At 35.8% G+C, this 20,501-nt stretch overlaps 4 protein-coding genes across 6 annotated transcripts; 2 read left to right on the forward strand and 2 right to left on the reverse strand.

The window, feature by feature from the left end:
• Positions 1-1,033: 1,033 nt before the first annotated feature.
• On the reverse strand, positions 1,034-5,325 carry si:dkey-79d12.4 (uncharacterized). 2 transcript variants are annotated; one of them, XM_056267782.1, is made up of 3 exons: positions 4,982-5,325; positions 4,426-4,541; positions 1,034-3,403 (listed from the first exon to the last, which is right to left on the reverse strand). In XM_056267782.1, the coding sequence occupies exons 2-3, from the start codon at positions 4,513-4,515 to the stop codon at positions 1,034-1,036; spliced, it is 2,460 nt and encodes an 819-aa protein (XP_056123757.1). In that variant the 5' UTR covers positions 4,516-4,541; positions 4,982-5,325. The 2 variants fall into 2 exon arrangements, with proteins under 2 accessions (XP_056123757.1, XP_056123756.1); XM_056267781.1 differs by having other exon boundaries at positions 4,426-5,325.
• Positions 5,326-5,924: 599 nt separating this feature from the next.
• smg9 (SMG9 nonsense mediated mRNA decay factor) lies at positions 5,925-12,569 on the reverse strand. Of its 2 annotated transcripts, XM_056267779.1 has the most exons (14): positions 12,417-12,533; positions 12,122-12,385; positions 11,657-11,737; positions 11,314-11,542; positions 9,568-9,665; positions 9,348-9,460; positions 9,127-9,238; positions 8,946-9,041; positions 8,607-8,692; positions 7,821-7,927; positions 7,567-7,674; positions 7,340-7,465; positions 6,249-6,390; positions 5,925-6,025 (listed from the first exon to the last, which is right to left on the reverse strand). In XM_056267779.1, exons 2-14 carry the CDS (start codon positions 12,263-12,265, stop codon positions 5,947-5,949), a joined length of 1,521 nt encoding a protein of 506 aa, XP_056123754.1. In that variant the 5' UTR covers positions 12,266-12,385; positions 12,417-12,533; the 3' UTR covers positions 5,925-5,946. The 2 variants fall into 2 exon arrangements, with proteins under 2 accessions (XP_056123754.1, XP_056123753.1); XM_056267778.1 differs by having other exon boundaries at positions 12,122-12,569.
• Positions 12,570-14,667: 2,098 nt separating this feature from the next.
• Positions 14,668-16,051, forward strand: LOC130101920 (urokinase plasminogen activator surface receptor). Its single transcript, XM_056267788.1, has 4 exons — positions 14,668-14,731; positions 14,810-14,950; positions 15,118-15,228; positions 15,349-16,051. Exons 2-4 carry the CDS (start codon positions 14,872-14,874, stop codon positions 15,558-15,560), a joined length of 402 nt encoding a protein of 133 aa, XP_056123763.1. The 5' UTR covers positions 14,668-14,731; positions 14,810-14,871; the 3' UTR covers positions 15,561-16,051.
• A 943-nt stretch (positions 16,052-16,994) lies between these two features.
• Positions 16,995-18,936, forward strand: negaly6 (neuromast-expressed gpi-anchored lymphocyte antigen 6). Its single transcript, XM_056267693.1, has 5 exons — positions 16,995-17,108; positions 17,374-17,487; positions 17,576-17,725; positions 17,839-17,949; positions 18,710-18,936. Exons 1-5 carry the CDS (start codon positions 17,060-17,062, stop codon positions 18,934-18,936), a joined length of 651 nt encoding a protein of 216 aa, XP_056123668.1. The 5' UTR covers positions 16,995-17,059.
• Positions 18,937-20,501: the final 1,565 nt, after the last annotated feature.

Below are 20,501 nucleotides of genomic sequence, written 5' to 3' on the forward strand. Positions count from 1 at the left end.
AACTCCTCCTGGTGGACAAAAGTGTGTGCTGCAAGATTGGCCATCATTCCTATGAAGACCATGCTTGTCCTTTATTGTTTAGGATAAACAATTTTCAGAACAGACTGAATACCTAGATGTATATGCAGCATAGTGACTACATGAGGGCAATGGGAATAAAAAGAGAGGTCAGATCGGTTTTATGTATTTCTTTTCCAAAAAACAGGAACTTCATCTTAGTTGTACTGTCTTCAACCATTTGAAACTGCTGATATGATGAAAGCATATGAATGGCACCTGACTCATTATTTGATCAATCATTAACCGTTGCTGCTTTTACTATTATTTGTTTGTTAAAAACAAACATAGAGAAGCAAACCAGAACTTTTTTTTTTTTGCCTTAGATTCAAGATGATCAGGAATTCAGTTTTGCATGTTGTATTGTGAAATCGACATAAAAAAAATGCCAGGAGAAAATGACTGAAACAACGTTTACAGCATTATTTTTGCACATTTTAATAAAGCCATCTCATGTTAACACAATTTTGTGTTTTCCCAACTATATTATGATGAGTAAGCCTAAAAAAACACAGCAAGAGATTAATTTCTCTGTGTATTTATGTACAGTTTTATTACAAATGGGTTAGAATCAATCCTTGACGTATGACACAAAAACCCTATAAAAATGAAGAAAAAAAGTGTTGTGTTTCTTTGGTTATTAATAAATGAGAGCTTGCTTAATATTCTCTCAATTAGTGAGCATTATTTTAGTAGTCACATCCACTCAACTTATGAAAAATCTATGTACGCTGATTTACCAAATCTACCAAATTATACCAATGTTCACATTACATTACATGACACATAAATCTTATCATTGAGGCTAAAGTGTCACTATTTACCATATTATGGATAAGTCTTCAGTCTAAAACATTTTTTTTTAAAAAATTCTGATCCACCACCGTTGCTAACATAATAATACAAACATTGTATGTAGAAAAATCATTTAGGGCCAAAAAAAAAAATGCAGTTGATTTGCAAAACAGAGTGTGTCTCATTTACAAACAATTCTTAGAGAGACAGATTGTGAGATTTTTCTACTGCGTTTAGAAAGTTTAGAGTTTTTAAGCATATGCCACAACAGTGCAGACGGCCTTGCAAACATCTGTCCACAGCTACAGTCAAAAGCCGCCTTGCATTTCTTTTTCGCTTGCTTGCCTTTTTTATGCTTCCGTTTGTGCCAGGTCAATTTATGCGCCCCTTCGAACGTATTTCCACACCGTGCACAAACAAATCGGACCGACTCCGCGTGCTGGACCTGGTGCCTCAGCAAATGCAGCTGTTGCTGGAACGACCTTCCGCACTGACATCTGTACAACCTTGATCCGCGATGTAAGTAGCGATGACGCACCCTCAGCGATGGTTGTCTCGAGACGGCACCGCAGTGACGGCAGGGGAAGATGGTCTTGGAGCGCCAGCTCTCCTCGCGTCGCTTCTGAAGAGCCAAATCCCTGCTTTGATTCATAAACATGGCCACTACTTTTAACGGAGCCTGAACCTGGGCAGGAGGAATCTGAGGATGGTTGTTCCCGGTAAGAGCACTCACCAGGGTGGGAAAGGTGACTGAGGTCATCGGCAGGACATTTACAGGTAGAGGTCTAATATTAGCCACTGATTTTTGTCTCAGAACAGGTTTGTTGGATGACACAAAAGTGGGTGAAGAGACGTTCACAGTGGGTGAGAAGGATACGATGACTGAAGTTGGAAGAGGTGGATTGGAAAGGGTAGGGATACGAAGAGTCATCCTGGCCGGATTTGACAGCAAGGGACGCACTACAGAAGGTGTATGGACAGGAACTTTCGGGCGAGCAACACAAGAACTTGGAAGGAAATTGGGCCTAACAAGAGTTTGTGGCATAGCCACAACTTGTGGAACCAAATTGGTCACCTTAGCAGTGCCCAGGGGAGTTGTTTGAAGCAGGTGTTGCAGCGTCAGAACTTTGGTTGATCCCAATGTGGCCACCGCAGGTGGAGGATCAGGAGCTGTTGAAACTTTGTTCGCTGTCGGAGTTATTTGGATAAATTTAATGGTATTCTGATTGGAATACAAAGTAGGGGCAGATGGTCTTCCCTGACCGCTGCTATTAGATAAAGGCACTATGGGTAAATGGGATACCGAGGTGGCCGGCAAGTTCGTCTCTCCTGTAGGTCTTTTCCTACAGATGTGATTTTTGAAATTGTCCAGTCTAGGGAAAACATTGTGGCAGAACGCACAGATATACCCAGCTGCTGGGTGTTTTGCGATCATGTGCTTCATCAGCAGCTCTTCAGTCTCACATGCCACACTGCACAGACAACAAGCAAACATCAGCTTGTTCCTGCAATCATCCATGTGCTTCTCCAAATTAGCGAATTTGCCATAGCAGCAAAAAGGAGAATCAGACTGAACCCCAAATTTCTCTGCAATGTTGATTGACTCTAGATTTATATTTGCAGATCTTTTCCTGTTGGGCACCTGTTGCTTCCCTCTCTTTGTCTTTTGGTGATGCCTGTAGGAGATGCATTTTGAGTTAATGTCATCGGAATCTGAGCTGAGGTCCTCGTCTGGGTTGTACGCTGTGTCACCAGGGGGGAGAGAATCAGGGTTTGCCTCGTCATCAGTGTCAGTACCTTCTTGATCTTCTGCCAGGCAAATTTCCTCCTCTGCAGCCACCTCGTAAACTGCAGTTTCTCTAAGCCCATCCTCATTGTCATTCTCTTCCTTCACCCTAAAACTAAGATGCTTTGGCTCTGATTGGTTCAAGGGGAATGAGGAAAAGCTAAAGGTATCAATTGGTTCATCTTTAATAAGAGGCAATCTTTCAGTTTCTGTTTTGATGTGTGAGGCTTGATTTGTGGAGTTTGTATTATTGTCAATGCGTTTCTGGATGTCACTGCAAGTGTCATTCGTAGCTGCGTGTTCTGAGACACAATATGAATGATCCCTCAAGATTGTTCTTTTCAAATCAATGCAGCTTATGGTCTCTTTGATGCTAATTTCTTCTTTCTCTTCCATTTTAACCACAGCTTTTACCTCCATTGCGGCTTTCCGGTGCTTTCCCATATGTCCGTTTAGATGCCATGTGCAACTAAAGACTGATCCGCAGATTTCACACAAGAGACTGTGCTTTGGGTGGGCATTTTTTAAGTGCAACGCCAGCGAGATTACACGTCCAAACTTTGCTCGACACAGGTGACAATGCACCTCGACTGTGTGCGTCTTAAAGTGCTCTATCATGTTACCCAGGAAGGGGATGCTGTCTCCACAAACACAGCACATAGAGCTTTCCTCATTTGTAACTGCCAGTGGTGCTATGTAGTCGTCCTCATCACTGGAGTCGTCTGAGAAGCCGTAATATGTAGAGATGATGGTTTTGTAATACTCCTAAAAACAAAGAAAACAATTCAGAGAAAACTAGTAGTTTCTGCATTGTGCATTTAATAAAAGAGCAGAAAACAGGGTGGACAGGGTCTCATGCTTTCACTTTAGCGCAAGTTTTTTGGATGGCCATGAGATGGAGTAAGAGATGAACATCAAAAATACAGAAAAATATTAAGGTGTGCTTGCATTCATCATTTAAAATATGTTTTCTATTTTAATAAATATTTTAAAATGTAATTTATTCTTGTGATGGCAAATCTGAATTTTCAGCATCATCAATCCAGTCTTCAGTGTCACATGATCCTTCAGAAATCATTCTAATATGCTGATTTGATTGCTGCTCAAGAAAAATATCTTATTATCATCAATGTTGAAAACAGCTGTACGGCTTAATAACCATGCTACCTTTTTAAGGCTTCTTTGATGAATACAAAATTTAAAAGAACAGCATTTATTTGAAATAGAAATCTTTTGTTAACAATGTTAAAGTCTTTTTCTTTGACTTAATGCAAAGTTTCTGAATAAAAGTATTAATAAAAATAAAAAATCTTACTGAGCCCAAACTTTTGAACGGTACTGTCTATATCAGCAGCAACATTTGTATTTCTTGTCAACTAATTTTCCTAGTGAAAATGATACTTATGTAACAGAATACAGAATAGACCGGTTTTCGTGATCTAAACATTTAGCTTAAGGGCACAATGGCACTTGTGCAAGACTGGAACTACAGCAACTAGTTTTGACTGTGCATTCCACTAGAAGTTTTAGAACAGATGCCTAAAAGTAATACTTATGTCATACCACTACCAAAGAAACCGATCTAAAACCTGCTTCAGAACAAGCCGCGTAAATGTCAGGCCTATTTCTCATACTTTATTGCTCATGTGCGTGACTGCGATGGTCAACAGATGGAAAGCATCTAATTCGGAACGTTTCTGCCCTAATCCAGAATGTGTTTATTTCACAGTAAATTCACGAGTCTTGAGATGTTTTCACGTGTAGGGGGAATTATTTGCACGACTTACAGACTGTTGAGTGCAAGTGTCACCATCTTGCTCCATAGGTATTTTGGCACCAGTAACACGCTCCACCTCCTCACATGGTAAGATTTCCATGCCAACTCTTATGCAGCTACTTTATGCTGAAAAAGGAAGAAAACATATAGGTAACCAGCACACAAAAAGGTCTAACATTATTACAATCTAAATATTACACATAAACCTGCATTGGCGTACCTTACAGTATATCAGCGACCTACAATACAATAAAACGTTTCCTTCGATATAAAATCAGTTTGAATCTTGTTCCAGGAACTTTTGAGGGTGTGGTCTGTGTTTGTGCACTTATAGGTTTTTATTTATTTTTCTGTCAACTGATGACAATGACTTTATGTCACGGCGGATATCACACTTTATTAATTGATAACATCTCTTATCCTGTATAAGCAAACAGACATTTAAAAGAACACGATGTAAGTTAGTGGCAGACCTTTCATTGTAGTATATTTCTCACATATTTTATAGTATGTAAAATGAGTTGAAAACGGGAGTCTTCCTTACCAATGCGACTGCGTATACTTACAATAACGATTTCATTAATAATTTTCGTGTTTGGGTTCTGGCTCCTCCCCCAGACAATGTACGCACGCGCGAGTCCGTCTCCTAAATTCGTCCGGACAACAAGTTTATGTATTGCGCATGCCCAGCATTTCTTTCTTTTTTTTCAGATAGCTTCCTGATTACAGGTGTCTTTTATACATGTATATCTGAACTGATGTTATGTTGCTAAAATATTTAATAAACAAACAATACGTTCAAATAAATTTGTCCTATATATTGTAAATATAATACACAGGATTATACAGTATTGATTGAATGTTATCTTGTAATTATGATAGTTTTGAGTAATAATATCTGATAAACAATTAATGAGGATTTAGCAATTTTCCCAAAAAATAGTAGGTGCAAATGGAATATTGTTTGATGACTGATTTAATTTATTTTATTAATTTAATTTAACTACCTAGAAATTAAAGATGAAACAAATAACATTTTTTAATTCCGATCTTATGAAACATTTATACAGAAAAATCATGCTGCAATTGCATCTAAGTTACAAGTTTTTATTCAAACACAGATTTCTGAAAAGTGTGCTGTATCATACTGTTTTATTTACATCAGCTGAATAAAATATATAAAAAAAAAAATCACAAGCCTCTTCACATATTTACTACATAAAGAAAATGTTTTACAACACTGACTTTTTGCACGTCATCTCCTGCAATAACAATGAGTTTAGCACATGACTGAATGGTGCTTGTCTGGCACCTGCTAGTTTTCGTAAAATAAACAACTCAGAATACAACTCCTCCCAAACTGCAAAGCACTCCACTGTTGTGATCCAGGCCTCACAAAAGACGCTGGTAAAACCTCATTTAGGGCTACTGCACCAATTCTCTTTGAGAACTGCCTCCTGTCTGAAATCATCTGAGAAGAGGCCCAGTCCTCTTTAACAATGATCTCACAGGTTTCTTGACACCATCATGACTATGACAGCAGCCGGCTATACTCAGAGAGTGCAGATGACTTCTTAACTCCATCCCAAATTCTAGCTGCATAGTGAAACCTGTAAAAACACATGTGGATTAATGGATTAATATAAGTGGATTAATATAAAAATCAGTGGATTAATATAAAAATCCACTGTCTTGATATGAATTCAGATGTACGCATAAATGGAAATACTATTGTTTGATATTTTCTTAATTGAAATATTTCATTCAAAATGATGTATAAAATGTACATTTAAATATAGAATACAGTTCCAAAAGGAAGAACAGAAGCATTACCAGTTTTTCTCAGTAAGGATTGTGTGTGAGAGCTGACTGCGGGACATAGCCAGGATCTGACTGCGGAATTTAGAAACCAGTGAAGAAAAGCTGGGATGACCTCTGTAACCAGGCAGCAGAGAGAAAAGAGGGGGGCCTGAACCTGGTGCACAAAATGTACAGACCAAATGCAAAGGAAGTTAGCAAGTTCATCAAGGACAGTGGAGAATCATGAAAAAGCATGCTTGCTATAAATGAAAATATCTATCCATTATAGTGTTCATGAGAAAGATATAGAAAACTGTTGTGTCATTTTAAAGGCCTACTTGCATGAGATCTCTGACAATACGAGCTATTTAAAGTACACCGGCTAGTGTAGTGTAGTGTATACAAACTATATAAAGTACATTTTCCTGGTAGCATTCGCACAGCCAGTAGGAACTCTGAAGTGACGTAAACCGGCAGACAGTGACATCGTTTAAGCGTGGCATTCAACAACGCCAACAACTCCGTATCGGTTGAGAAATGCCTGGACTTCACCGTCGGTCCATCTATGTTTTCCATGTTCGTGGGGTTAGTTTGTGGAGTAAGTACAGTATGTTTACACAAGTTTTTAAAAACGGCGGGTACCGGTGTCTCGTATGGCATGTGTTCAGCTATCCTATTGTGCTGGGTTAGACCCTACTCTGAAGGAGGAGCTAATTTAGTCCCCTCAAAAGGAGTTTCTTTTACTAAAATTATTCCCAGTTCCTGCATGCCAAAAGTGTGTTCTTCCGCTAATAGTTATTAGTAACTATGAAAAACTTTTATCGAGTGTAAAAGTTTTATAAGTAATTAAACATCTAATTGATTATTTTCTGTAATAAAAAATGGTACTATATTTTTTAATAAAAATGTTATTATTTATTATAAATGTTATCAAAAACAAAGCAATGAGCAGCAGTATTTAGCACTAAAAATTGATTTCACTAAAAAGACTTTCACTTGACTTTCGGGAACACTTTTGGTTATGACACATAAAAAAGGTTTCTTTGGGCTTGTTTCTTGAAATGATGCTACACTTCTGATATTATTTAGCTTAACATTTAGCTAAACAACAAATCTTTTCTGACCTGCTCTTGTCAAAGCATCTTCCCCATCATTCTCCATCATAGGTAAGAGGAAAAGATTGACTTCTGCCTCCAAGTAATCTCGACTCAGTCCAGGGAATATGTTACAATCCATCATGGATAACGTGCCTTCAACAGGAAGCAAAAAAAAAAGGTCAATCAGCTAAACACCAAATCACCAATCACGTGGTGTTAATGAATGTGTTTACTGTCACGTAAAGGGAACTGACCTTTATATTTTAAGTGGGAATGGGCCATAAGCTTGTCAACTGCCATATGCATCTTCTTCAGGTTTCTTGGACAGAACTCCTCCCTCCTCGCTTTGTTCTGCAAGAAAACTATGAAAATAGAAAGAAAAGTCATGAGTTAAACCCTTATACACAACTAAATCTGTGAGCATTTGCCAGCAGCTTCATACAGTATTATGAATATTAAAGTAAAATTTATTATAGCCCATATTACAGAACATTTATAGTTTTCTTACCTATGTGGGGGTAATACTCAGAGCCATCATCTGCCCCTGAGGAGCCGGTGCTGTCATGACTGGCAGATGGAGTCGAGGGTTTCAGCATCTCAGCAGTCTGCAGAAACCTGGTAACGGACACGGCTGTTAGTTTTATGCAACATAGAGTCTCCAGACTCCAGGAGACGGAGTGATGAAGAAAATATATAATGTATGGGGATAAATAGGAGGCCATGATGGGAGACAGAGGCCAGAGGGCAAATTTGGCCATGATGCCGGGGTTACACCCCTATTTTTTGTGTGTGTGTGTGTGTGTGTGTGTGTGTGTGTGTGTGTGTGTGTGTGTGTGTGTGTGTGTGTATAAATATATTGTATGTATGTGTGTGTGCACAAGTGTATATGCATACTACTGTTCAATAATTTAGTATTTAAAGTATTACAAATGTAATACTTTTTTCAGCTAGGACACATTGAATGAACCAAAAGTGACAGTAAAGAAATGTATAGTCTTACAACATCTTTTTCAAATAAATGCTGTTTTTTGAAGTTTCTATTAATCAAAGAATAGTTAAAAATGTACATTTTAAAATATATACAAATATAAGTTATTTTAAATTGTAATAATGTAAAATATTACAGTTTTTTAGTGTTTTAGTGTATTTTTGACAAATTAAATACCTTGAGAGACTCAAAAAAACATTTTGAACGGTAGTGTATATACAGTATATAAAACTAATTGTTCAAATTGTGTTAAATTATTTCCATGTCATTTTAATAAGCATACGTGCGATGAAGTTATTAGCATACCTATATAAGTTGATATCAGTGAACCAGTCCTGAATCACAATCACAACATGACATACGGTAAAGAGGAAGGCAGTGATCTGCAGAGACTAAACCAAACAGTTGGAAATGGGGGGGGGGGGGGGGGGGGGGGGGGGGGGGGGAGAATTTCAGTTTACTTTCAGATTTTTTTTCAACATGGTACATGACATATAATCTATAGAATACTATTTGTAAAAGTCTGACATCATTAATAATATTAAAACATGGCATACTGTAGTAATTATTAATATATATGTTATATTATTGTACAAAATTATTTGTAAAATGGTACATAACATATAGTGTCCTTCAACAACTCACCTGCATCTCCACATACGTGTGTGGGAGGTTGTATTCGGGCGGAAGCTTGCGGTCATTGTTAATCAGATGATCCAAAATAGAAGGGCTCAAAATTGGCTGAAGATGACAAAAAGCATTATTTTATCAAGTAGCTGCCTACATTCTGAAAACAGCACTGTTCTGTGTGACTCTACAGTCTGACCTGCGTGTCCAGAAAGATGACCCTCTCCTGAGTGATGTAGAAATCGATTCCACTGCTCTGGTTCCCAGCTCTCTCCTTGATCTCCTGCGTCTGAGCTCTGAATACACACGCCCTGTTTAACAGAGAATCGAGGGGTGAAACCCAATAACAACAATGAAGTGGAATACAAAGCGAATAAATTGGTAAGAAATACAGAATCATGATGTTGATGAAGGACTAACCTCTGGTCCTCCTCAGGGCTGTTTGCAGACAGGAGAGACATGATTGTGGACTTGCCAGTGCCTTGTAGCCCAATAACTCCAACTACTAACATATCCGTCTGATCTCGCAGATACTGAGATACACAGTAAACACACATTCAGCATACATTCACCCGACTATTATGCACAAGATACAAACCACAACATTATTCATTTATTAACAGAATACACATGCCCTTGCCTCCATAGCGCTGTCACACCAATTCATTTGGTCATCCACCAGCTTAATGCTGTGCTTCATCTTCTCAGGGGGGAGGAGCTTAGTCTGGCTAATCACAGCTGAAAATCACAGATTAGTTTATCACAGAAAAAATCAAAAACTAAAACAGACACATAATAACAGTTTAAGCTTACATGTGTAAACATCTGAATTGAAACCACCACTGTTATTATAAAGAGAGTTAAAGTCCCCATGAAATCTAAAAAGACAAATCTTAGTTTTTATGGAATATTGCAGTATTTATTATGATTTATCTGATCTCATGTGAGCAACAGGTTGTCCCACTCTTGGTGAAAAAATTCCATCAAAAACAAGAAGTCACCCAAAGCTATAAATCTACTGGAACAGTGTTTTTTCTGATATTTTCGAGACTAATGCAAAAGCCTATTGATTTAGATGCCTTGATGGCTGGTCTAGGACTTGTAGACTCTAATACAGCTAAAAACAGTGCAGAACATGGTATATTTCATTCGTCAATCTACTACTTAGATCTGAAAAAGAAAGAAGTTTATTTTCTTCACAGATAAACAGGATATATATCGCATAACCTGTATTATCGGATCTCAAGTAATACCAACCAGAGATGGAGACAGAAGTTCAAATGATTGAGCCTGCAATGTAAAATGCCTTCTGATAGATTTTGGAATAATCAGGTCAAGCATATGTAAATTCAGCCGTTTATGTTGAATACGCTCTTGAAAATGCATAATTGTAATATTGAACAACTTCAAAATTCTCAATGGAGGTCAATGAAAGTTGATATTTATGGCACTTTAAAAAGGCAGGTCTACAATTTTGTCTCCTTCCACCCCTTTTGTGTTATTGTTGGATGTTGTGGGAGTTATTCTGTGGTTGATGTGTGAATGAGTAGGTTTATATGTACTGTGTGGTTTTGCTATGTTTAACAAAAATCCAATAAATACATTTAAAAAAAAAAAGAAGTTTAGTAAATTTTGATTTCGTGGTGACATTTAAGGCCACGATATACTTCAAGCGAAATTGAAGAACGAACCGGTGTGACGTCAGTTTGAACAAAATCACGGCAAAAGTTTTTTTGGTGTTCATTTTGGTGTTTAAAACAGCTTTCCGGAAAAGTTCGCTCCGGCTGGTTAACACCTTCAAACTACCATTAGTCTGTGGGGATTATATAATAGGTAGGTGTGGCTCTGAGGCTCCGCATTCTTTGACGGGGAAATCTTCTCCGGTTAATTTCTTCTAATCAGTCCGTCGAGGTGTAAAAACATGAACACACTGGACGCTTTAAAGTAGAAGTTGTAATTCTAATTGAAAGAGACACTGACACTGTTTTTCATGTTTAATACTGTAAAGCGGTTTGATTTATGCAATCTATTATATAAAAGTGGTATATAAATAAACGTGACGTGACTTTACTGGAGTGCCGAAATGCACAGCTTGTGCAAACATCACATCGCTATGATCAGATGCTTTCTTAACTACTGTTTTCTCATCGCTGTCATTTTTGTTGTTTATTTTGTTATTGAAAGTAAAGCGCGCAGCACATATTAACAACACGTTCATTTAAACACACTCTCAGCAGTGTGGGTGGCATCGGTATGTTCACTATAACATTATATCGCTGTTCACGTGTTTCAAACTTCTTTTTCCCCCAAAGTGAAGAACGAAAAACAACTTCGCCGTGAGTATTTAAGGGGCCTTAAGGAGAGAAACGTGAGAAAAATTACTGACGATCCACAGCTCCACCGGACGCAGCTGAGCCCATGCCTCTGTTCTGGATCTGATACACAGGTTGAGTTGGCCGCTGACCTTCCCTCTCCAGTTTGACAGTTCCTGCACCTGAGGCTGAAGGAGGCACATCAGGAGTGTTCCCAGGTTTCCCCCCTTCATCTCTGGTCTTAATGAGCATGATCGGCTTTTCCAAAGACGCGGCTCCAGTCGCTGGAGCACTTGGTTTTGACTGAAATTGAACCAAGACAATATTATACATCAGTAGTTATATATACAAAACAAACCTAAGCAAGAATGAACTATTCACTTATATTGTTTGCTAAATTCTAAATTATATTTATACACTTATTCGCTCTCCAGGAGGTTTAGCAAGAATAATGGGGGTCTTCTGTAGAAGAGGTCCTGTAGCTTCCTCACTCCCATCCTGAGAATACATGATAATAATATCATACAAATCAACATTTCAGCAAGTTTTTAAAAACGCAAAGGAGAGCTAGGGGATCAATATTAATAAATGTATAAAAATAAACAAATAATAAAAAATAAGATTAAAATAAATAATAGTTTTGAATAAAATAAATAAGTATTTAATTATTTAAATCAATAATAAAACAGATTAAAGTATAGAACAAAATAAAAAATATTTTAATAAATAATACATCTAAAAATGCATTATCAGTAACGTTAGGAAAAAAACTATCTACATTTTTCACATTTATAATATTAATTATACATTTATAATATGTTTAACTCATCATTCAAAAATCATGTTTAGGTAGACAGCTCCTGTTTTGGTACAGAATCTCACCCTGCGCTCACGGGGAACGTAGTCTCGATCCCGACTGGGGCCGGAGAGGTTTTGTCCAGGCGGTCCTGGATCTCGGTCTCGCCGTCGTCTCCTCCTTCTCCCCTGTCCGTACAAACCGGGCTGACTGTGACCGGACTCAGACATGCTTGCTTGCTTGCTTGCTAGATACTACTACTGAGTGCTGGACTTCTTACTATTATGACTATTCTTGCAAAGCTTGGAAAGCAGTTTATTAATCTTCAAAACGAGTATTTGCCATTCTAACTTTTATAGTGTTAATAAGGCAGGGCATTACATATCAAAACATATTAATAACTAATAGCTCACATGTTCGGACTGTCGACAGCCTTTACTTACTAATAAAATGACTAATGGCTCATTTATATTTCTTCTACAATATTGTAGTACCGGTATTTAAAATGAAGATGTCAGCGTCCACAGATTCCAGACTGTTGTCGGTACGAACCTGAAAATAGGCCGATGAGGAAACGCAATGTCGGTTTTTTCGTTCCGATCATTTGGTTCAAAAAATCGCATGGGCAGTCATAAAATAGGATTGTATAGTCTAATATAAATATAACATAGTTATATAAAATTTTATTTATTTATTTATTTGTTTGTTTGCCCAGCAAAGCTCTCTTGGACTGTTAAGCATACAAAATAATATATATATATATTTTAAATTTTAAATAATAAGTTTTTGCCAGATTCATTCAAACTTGCATTTTTAAGATTCAATGGCCATTTCATTTTTTACAGAAATAAATATTAAATGAAAACAAATCATATTACGACAATAGAAAGAATTCAGTGGCCTATATGACACAAAGTCTCAGCATCAGTCACGCATGTCGTTGTGCACACAAGCATCATTACAAAAATTTGTTTAAAAAATGTCAGCGTCACTGAAAAATGCAAAAATAGGGAAAAACTAAACATGTCATGTAACCATTACATTTGCATTCTTATAAAAACGTATAGTTATAGGATAGGACAAGCCATCTGTGATATACTGTATGTATGAGTGTGACACATTCCATGTATGTATAAAAGTATAAATAAATATGTATTAACTAAAAAATGTCTCACTTCATATTAAGTGTCTTTGACTATGTACTAGCATTTAAATTCATCATTTGATACAATGCACTTATTGTGTAGGCCTTCATACGTGTTTTACACTGTACACATATTTGAAAATCTACCTGCATGTAATTACAGCTGTAATTAATTTCTGTAATTACATCTATAATTACTCTGTTGACCCTTCCCTTGCACCTTAACCCACCCTTAAACCTAACCATACACCAAACCTAACCTTACCCATATCGCACCTCAGCAGCAACACATTTTTGCAATATAAACAAGAACACAATAAGTACATTGTACCTAAAAAAATATGTAAACACATAAAGATACCTCTATAAAGTGTAAAAAAACAAACAAAAAAAACTTTCTACAAGCCTGAATTTTAGACTTATTTAAACTTAGTTTTAATTTGTAAGTTATGAAATGCAGTGCACTAGGTGACGTTTTAAAGGGAAAGGGTGATGAATGTGTTATTGACTTTATATGTAATTAATCTTTTTTTCAGGGGAACAAAAAAGTAGATATTTTGAAGTATGTATCAGCGATTTGTCCATATAGTGAAAGTCCCAAACAAACACTGGACCTCACTGACCTTCATTTCATTTCATTATATCCCTTTCACAATATACAGTATAAATACTTCACAACAAGGTTCAAGTTGTTAACGTAATCCATAGGTTTCATGACAATGAAAAATACTTTTAAATTGATCATTTATTAATTTGTGAAAATATCTTTCACTAAAAACAAAAACATTCCAAGTGAAAAAGTTAATGTATTAAAACACATACATTATCATCAACCAATATTATATTTATTCAGTTATATTTATCAAGATTAATAAATGCTGTAAAAAAAAAAATGTCCATGACACCATAACTGATGTTATCAAGCTGAACCTTACAACTTTTCCTGTATGGCTGCTTTGAAACAATCTGTATTCTGACGGGACTTTACTTTTCCAACATTTTTACTTATTTTCCTCCTTGAGGTCCAGTTCTGACAGAGGATATTTTCTTTGCATTCGGCTTAACAAATGTACTTCCTGAATGAAATCAGGCAGATTGTTTTAGTGCTTGCTTGCTTGCAATGATCCTTGCTGCAATGCAAATCAAGCCTGTGGAAATGCATAAGAACTCATCCTGGCAAGCTGACATCCTTCACTCAGTCCAACTATGGCACTGCACATCGCTCTGCTTCTCACCTGTGTCTTTTTCTCCAAAGGTAAAGTGTGCACAGTCTATTTTAAATGTGTACTATTTGTTTCTAGCTGCTCAACTTACTCTGCATGTTTGTTTATTTAAATAATATACAAGATACAAATAGGCATTCCTGTGTAAGATTGCTGCTTCCTTTTGTAAACAAATTCACACTGTATTATTTCAATGTATTATTTATATAATTTTTCAGCACTGACACTGCAGTGTAATGGATGTCCGACAGGCCTACCAGGAACATGCATACAAAGTTTAATAACCTGTCCATCTCGTTGTGGCTCCAAGACCACAAACGTATACGCATGTAAGAATAACATGATTCTGAAAAATGTGTAAGTTAGGGTTTTTCTTACTGAAGGGGTTTTAATGTTGGTCTTTGTAGATGGCAGAAAAATAGGCAGTAGCAGCACGAAGACCTGCGGAGATGTGTGTGTTAATGGGAGCATGAGTTCTGGACAAAGCAAAGTGACCCTTAACTCCCAATGCTGTAATGCAGAGTTATGCAACTCTCAAAATGCACCAGGTTAGTGAGTATGAGGTCTTTTTTTCTCTTGACATTATTTTATATTATTAGTAGTTTTTTTATATTAATTTATACTATTTATAATTCATATATATACTCAAGATGTTATAAGAGGTTGAGGTAAATTTGATTTATTTCATCACCATTTATTTATGTAACCTGTACAGACTTGCCACAACAGTCTCTAAACGGGAAGCAATGTTTCACCTGCAATGGCACTGACTGCTCAAAACCGTTGGCTTGTGAGGGTGATGAGACTCAGTGCTTTATTACTACAGGTGAAGCGCTTTTTTATTAAATGTTTCAATGAATCTATGCATAGACAGAATACCACTGCAAATGATTGGTAGTTTTTATGTAGGACATTAAACTTTACACCAGCTCTTCTTTTCTCTCAGTTGACATCAGTGGCAAGAAGGAGACCACAAAAGGATGTTCAAGCAAGATGTTCTGTGGGCTCAACGCAACACAATCTCTGGGATTACCCGTTCAGGGCTTTGGCTTTGGCGTTTACATGAAATGCTGTGAGGGAAACCTGTGTAACGCTGCTCGTGGCTTGAGAGTGTATTTTGTGATGCTGGTACCTCTTCTCTCTCTGTTTGTGTTCTGATACATGATTTCAACAACCAACAATTTCCTTTGCAAAACATTTGTAATCTAATGCAATGACTTCAATACATTTTAATGTTTGGTTTGGTTTTGGGACCAGTTTCTTGTGTTTTGGAAGTTGGCTGTCTGAATAAGCCTCCGGTGATTCACAACAAGTTTTTTTTTTTTTTATCTGTCAATAAACAGGAGGAGATGGAGACCTGATGGTGGAGGAAATTGTATAAGAAACACTTATTTACTTTTTAAACTGTTCAAAATGTTCTTGTTTTTCATGTGACCATCTTTATGTATAACTTTTGTAAATAGTTTCATAGCATTCTACACTGTAAAAAAGAAAGAAAGTTGCAGCTGCCTTAAATTTTTAAGTACAATCAACTTGGATGTTTAAGTCATTTAAACTTAAATTACATTAAACTGACTTAAATGAGTTGAATCTTGTATAACTTAAAAAAAGTTGAAAATTGCTTAACTTATTTTAATGAGTTAAAGCGATGTAAAATCATATGTTGTCATAGCTTATTGATCATAACGTTTTTACAGCGTACCATTAGCAATATATAGCTAAAATGCTTATTGTTATTAGGGGAAACTACAAAGCTAACCTATAGTTTCATAAAAATTCTGGAACTGTATGGGGCTAAAATAGATGATTGTAAAAATTATTAAATTTCATTTTATTATATTTCATATTTTTAATAGTTTTGGTTCAAAAACAGTATGATGAGGATTAATGGTGTAGTGCCTTAATTATATAGAGAAAGAAAGAAAGAAAGAAAGAAAGAAAGAAAGAAAGAAAGAAAGAAAGAAAGAAAGAAAGAAAGAAAGAAAGAAAGAAAGAAAGAAAGAAAGAAAGAAAGAAAGAAAGAAAGAAAGAAAGAAAGAAAGAAAGAAAGAAAGAAAGAAAGATAATAAAAATTGTTTTGGATAAAGGGAATACAAAAGTTTGTGAACCACTGCTTTAATATATATATATATATGTATATATATATATATATATATATATATATATATATATATATATATATATATTAAATACAAAGCAATCATGTACAGATTGTGTTTGTGATGATTACTTTGCTTTTATGGTTTTATAGCAAAAAATGTAACAATGATCTACTTTTTTGTCGACACCAACACTGTCTATACCAGCATTTCCCCCCTTGTAATTCAGTCATTTTCTGTTAATACCTACAGTCATACAACGAACACATGTAGTGCATGTATTGTACAATAAAAACGTAAAATAACATAAATTCTCCATCTCTCCCTCCCTCACACACATATACATTCTCATACCATGGTATCAATCAATAACCCAACAATTTTCAATTCTTCAGATTCATTGTAAAAACTAGAAAATTATAGTTGTGACACGTTGGCAACTTTTTTGTTGTTGTTGAGAGAACATCAGAGTATCAGTTTCAGCATGTTTCATATTTCTGAGGGATGTAGTCTCCTGTCCCTCCCTTCTCATGTCAGTCTGTCTGAGCTCAAATCAAAATGGCACAGTTTACCCTCTTTATTCTTATGAGTACACTTTTCTACAAAGGTAATTGTTGGAATTTTTTTTTCTTTTTTACACACACTTTAGTATTTAGTACTAAGTGTAAATTATTTCGTAGGCTTTGCTGTATCAATGTAGGCCTAGAAATTAACATCAATAATGTATTTCCTTAAGATACTTTGCATTATGCCATATTTTCTGAAATTATATGCTTTGACCATAGTTTTCTAAAAGAGCGATTTATTTTTAAATGTTTTGTTTGTTTAAAATTGCAGTGCTTAAAGATTTATTTAGACTTGTTCCATTTCAGTAAATTGCCTAACCTGCTATCAGTGCATTCCTGAGACGTCAACTAAATGCGTTGAAACTAAAGTAGAGTGTCCTGTCGGTCAGTGTGGGACCATGAAAACCACATCTTATACAGGCAAGTTTTGTGGCAGACTCAATATTTAAACTGAAATTCACCGTGTCTTATGTTTTTAAAACGAGTCCAATGTAAATTTCTACTGTAGGAAACAACAAATTGGCTGACATGATTATGAAGAACTGCTCCGTACCTCAACAATGCGTGACTGCATCTGTAAACTTTGGAATTACAAATATAGTTATGAACAATGAGTGCTGCGGCACTAATCTGTGCAATAATAACCAAAGTGAACCAGGTACGTATAACACAAGAGACAATATGTACATAAGAGTCAAGCATATGTTATTGCTTTAATTAAGAGTAGGCTACACAGCATATGTTGCTGCTTTAATTATGCATATTTCATAGAATCACCCACTAGGATCCCGAATGGAATAGATTGCTACACCTGCAATGGAGAAGACTGCTCATCACCTTTACCTTGTGTTGACGATGAAGATCATTGTATCAAGGCAACAGGTACGATAAAACACAATAAAAGAGAGTATAGTGAGATAAAAATGGTCATAGTCTGAGTAAACAAAGCTCATTTGAATTGTCAATATAATTATTTCCAAACCACGCTTAAAGTGCTGAAAAGGGACTGAACGCATTTCACTGTTTTAAGGGATTTTTTAAAATTCTTAATTAGATTAGATTATTTATATTTAATTGTGTGTGTGTGTGTGTGTGTGTGTGTGATGTTTAAATACACACACACACACACACACACACACACACACAAATTGTTTTCAAAAATGTTTCTTGAGCACCAAATCAGCAAAGATTTCTGAATGATCACGTGACACTGAAAGCTCCTGATTTTTTTTTTTAAATTAAAATACTAAAATCGAAAACAGTTATTTTAAATTGTGATACGTATTTTTTATTACATAAATTGAGAATTCTTAAAAAATATATACAAACCCCAAAATTTTGAAAGGTATTGCACATCAGATTACATTAGAAAACTGAGGTTAGATTGGTTAAATATAGGAGATATAATATGAGATTAAGGGAATTTCTGACATAACATGTCATAGGAGAATGCTCTGGGCGATGGAACGGTTTTATTTTTCAAAGGCTCACTGCCCCAAATCATATTTTCTGTGACATTGTTAACATCAACAACAGTCATCATCAGTTGTTTGATCACATTTCTTGTTGTTTTCTTCTTAAAATAGCATGACTGTGTGATCCTCTTCATTGCCCTGAATTTATCCCACAATTTTATCAACAGTCAATATTGATGGACAGAAGATAATAATGAGAGGATGTGCAACCAGAAGTTTCTGTAGCGGTGACCTGTCCACCCAGATCGGCCAGACCAGCACATCATCAGTAGACCTGACCTGCTGTGAAGGACCTCTCTGTAACAGCGCTCAAGCCGTCACCGTCTGGTTTCAGCTGGGGCTTCTGATGTATGCCATCGTACAGATGTCACACTTCTGTCATGATGCTCTTTGAGGCTTCAATTCTAATAAATAAATAAAATCCAACCAACATTTTTATATGTTGGTTGTACTGATTAATTACAATTGCTAATACAAGTATGCTGTTGTATTTTGTATATACTGAAATTTTCATTTAAACATTTTTGCCTCTTGCAATATTCACAAAAAAAGCTGTAAGAAATCTGCAAACAATGGCCAGTAACTTTTTTACATGTATAATTAACACAGCTTTGGTTAGAACCTGTTCTTCAGAAACTGGTGTGTAACAGAGTAGCCTACTTGTTTGCTGATATTTTCCTTTTAAGAGGGTGTAGATTTTCTAAATGGAATCCAGTTTCAATATACTAATACATTGTTACACAAATCTTTTATGCCTTGGGTCTCTGAATTGTCTTGGACAAAGGAAATGAAATCTGATAATCTCAAAGCATCTTGTTTCACCTTTTTTTTGGTGCTTTTGCCGACTTTATTATATTTGCACACAGATACCTTTCAAAACCTTGGGGATGGGTGAGACGATTTTCAAAGCCACATTTATTTGATAAAAAAAATACAGTAATATTGTTAATTATTATAATTTAAAATAAGTTTTCTAATTTCATATATTTTAAAATGTAATATTCATGTGATGCAAAGCATATGAATTTTCAGCATCATTACTCCAGTCTTCAGTCACATGATCTTTCAGAAATTATTCTAATATGCTGATTTCTTATTATCAGTGTTGGAAATAATTGTGCTCCTTTATATTTTTGAGGAAACCATAATTTTTTCCCACCAGTATTTAAGTAAAAGACTATTTTTTGATCAATTTAATGCATCCTTGCCGAATCAAAATGTTACTTAAAATTACAATCTTGCAGACCCCAAACTATTAAACAGCAGTATGGCAAGCAACTGCATTTCTTAAAACATTTTTATTCTATATTTATGATTCTTTTTAGGTTAAATTTGGATTTTAGCATGCCAAAAATACATTTCTCTGAATTTTTACAAATCTTAATATGGCCAGAAAAAAACCCACCACAGAGTAAAAACATTGTGTTAAATTATTTTTTTTATCCACTTACATGAAATTACATATTTTCCCTCCAAATAACATTTATGCTTGGGTGTTCTGTATGAAAATTCCAGAGACATGACACAAAGCTAGCCAGCCCAACAGTACTCCCTTTCCTCCCCACATTAACTACTTCATAGCCACATGCAAATTAGGCAAGTATCAAAAGAAATAAATGGAAAAAGGAAAAACAAAATAAACCATTTTTGGAAAATTGAAATCACACTTGTATTTCCTACAGCGCTGCTTGATCAGTCAATACGGTAACAGTATCAAGCTTATGTGCTCTTTGTTCTTAGGGTCCTCTATACCTCGTAATTAACAGGGAATAATAAGTAAATGCCATTTGCAGGGCACCAAATGCCTGGAATAAGAAACTTGAAAGTGACAATAAATGGAATGTAACCTCTTTTTTTTGCCCATCATTTTACATGACGTGCGAGCGAGCAGCTCACTATTTGACGTGTGACGCTGCCGTTGCTACTTTCCTAGCTAAAGACTAGCACTGCTATCCCCAT

This window comes from Rhinichthys klamathensis, unplaced genomic scaffold, assembly GCF_029890125.1.
Source record: "Rhinichthys klamathensis goyatoka isolate OS25496 unplaced genomic scaffold, OSU_Roscu_1.1 h1tg000262l_1, whole genome shotgun sequence".
Taxonomy (NCBI): domain Eukaryota; kingdom Metazoa; phylum Chordata; class Actinopteri; order Cypriniformes; family Leuciscidae; genus Rhinichthys; species Rhinichthys klamathensis.

What these genes read in the sequence shown, in the direction of transcription:
- si:dkey-79d12.4 (XM_056267782.1), bottom strand. Translation starts at nt 4,515, where the DNA reads ATGGAAATCTTACCATGTGAGGAGGTGGAGCGTGTTACTGGTGCCAAA. An exon ending in ACACTTGCACTCAACAGTCT is followed by an intron (nt 3,404 to 4,425) that starts GTAAGTCGTGCA and finishes CTTTGTTTTTAG; the next exon opens with GAGTATTACAAAACCATCAT.
- smg9 (XM_056267778.1), bottom strand. Translation starts at nt 12,265, where the DNA reads ATGTCTGAGTCCGGTCACAGTCAGCCCGGTTTGTACGGACAGGGGAGA. An exon ending in GGTGTGACAGCGCTATGGAG is followed by an intron (nt 9,461 to 9,567) that starts GCAAGGGCATGT and finishes TGTGTATCTCAG; the next exon opens with TATCTGCGAGATCAGACGGA. An exon ending in TGAGTATTACCCCCACATAG is followed by an intron (nt 7,675 to 7,820) that starts GTAAGAAAACTA and finishes CTATTTTCATAG; the next exon opens with TTTTCTTGCAGAACAAAGCG.
- LOC130101920 (XM_056267788.1), top strand. Translation starts at nt 14,872, where the DNA reads ATGAGTTCTGGACAAAGCAAAGTGACCCTTAACTCCCAATGCTGTAAT. An exon ending in CAACTCTCAAAATGCACCAG is followed by an intron (nt 14,951 to 15,117) that starts GTTAGTGAGTAT and finishes TAACCTGTACAG; the next exon opens with ACTTGCCACAACAGTCTCTA. An exon ending in TCAGTGCTTTATTACTACAG is followed by an intron (nt 15,229 to 15,348) that starts GTGAAGCGCTTT and finishes CTTTTCTCTCAG; the next exon opens with TTGACATCAGTGGCAAGAAG.
- negaly6 (XM_056267693.1), top strand. Translation starts at nt 17,060, where the DNA reads ATGGCACAGTTTACCCTCTTTATTCTTATGAGTACACTTTTCTACAAA. An exon ending in GAGTACACTTTTCTACAAAG is followed by an intron (nt 17,109 to 17,373) that starts GTAATTGTTGGA and finishes GTTCCATTTCAG; the next exon opens with TAAATTGCCTAACCTGCTAT. An exon ending in TAATAACCAAAGTGAACCAG is followed by an intron (nt 17,726 to 17,838) that starts GTACGTATAACA and finishes CATATTTCATAG; the next exon opens with AATCACCCACTAGGATCCCG.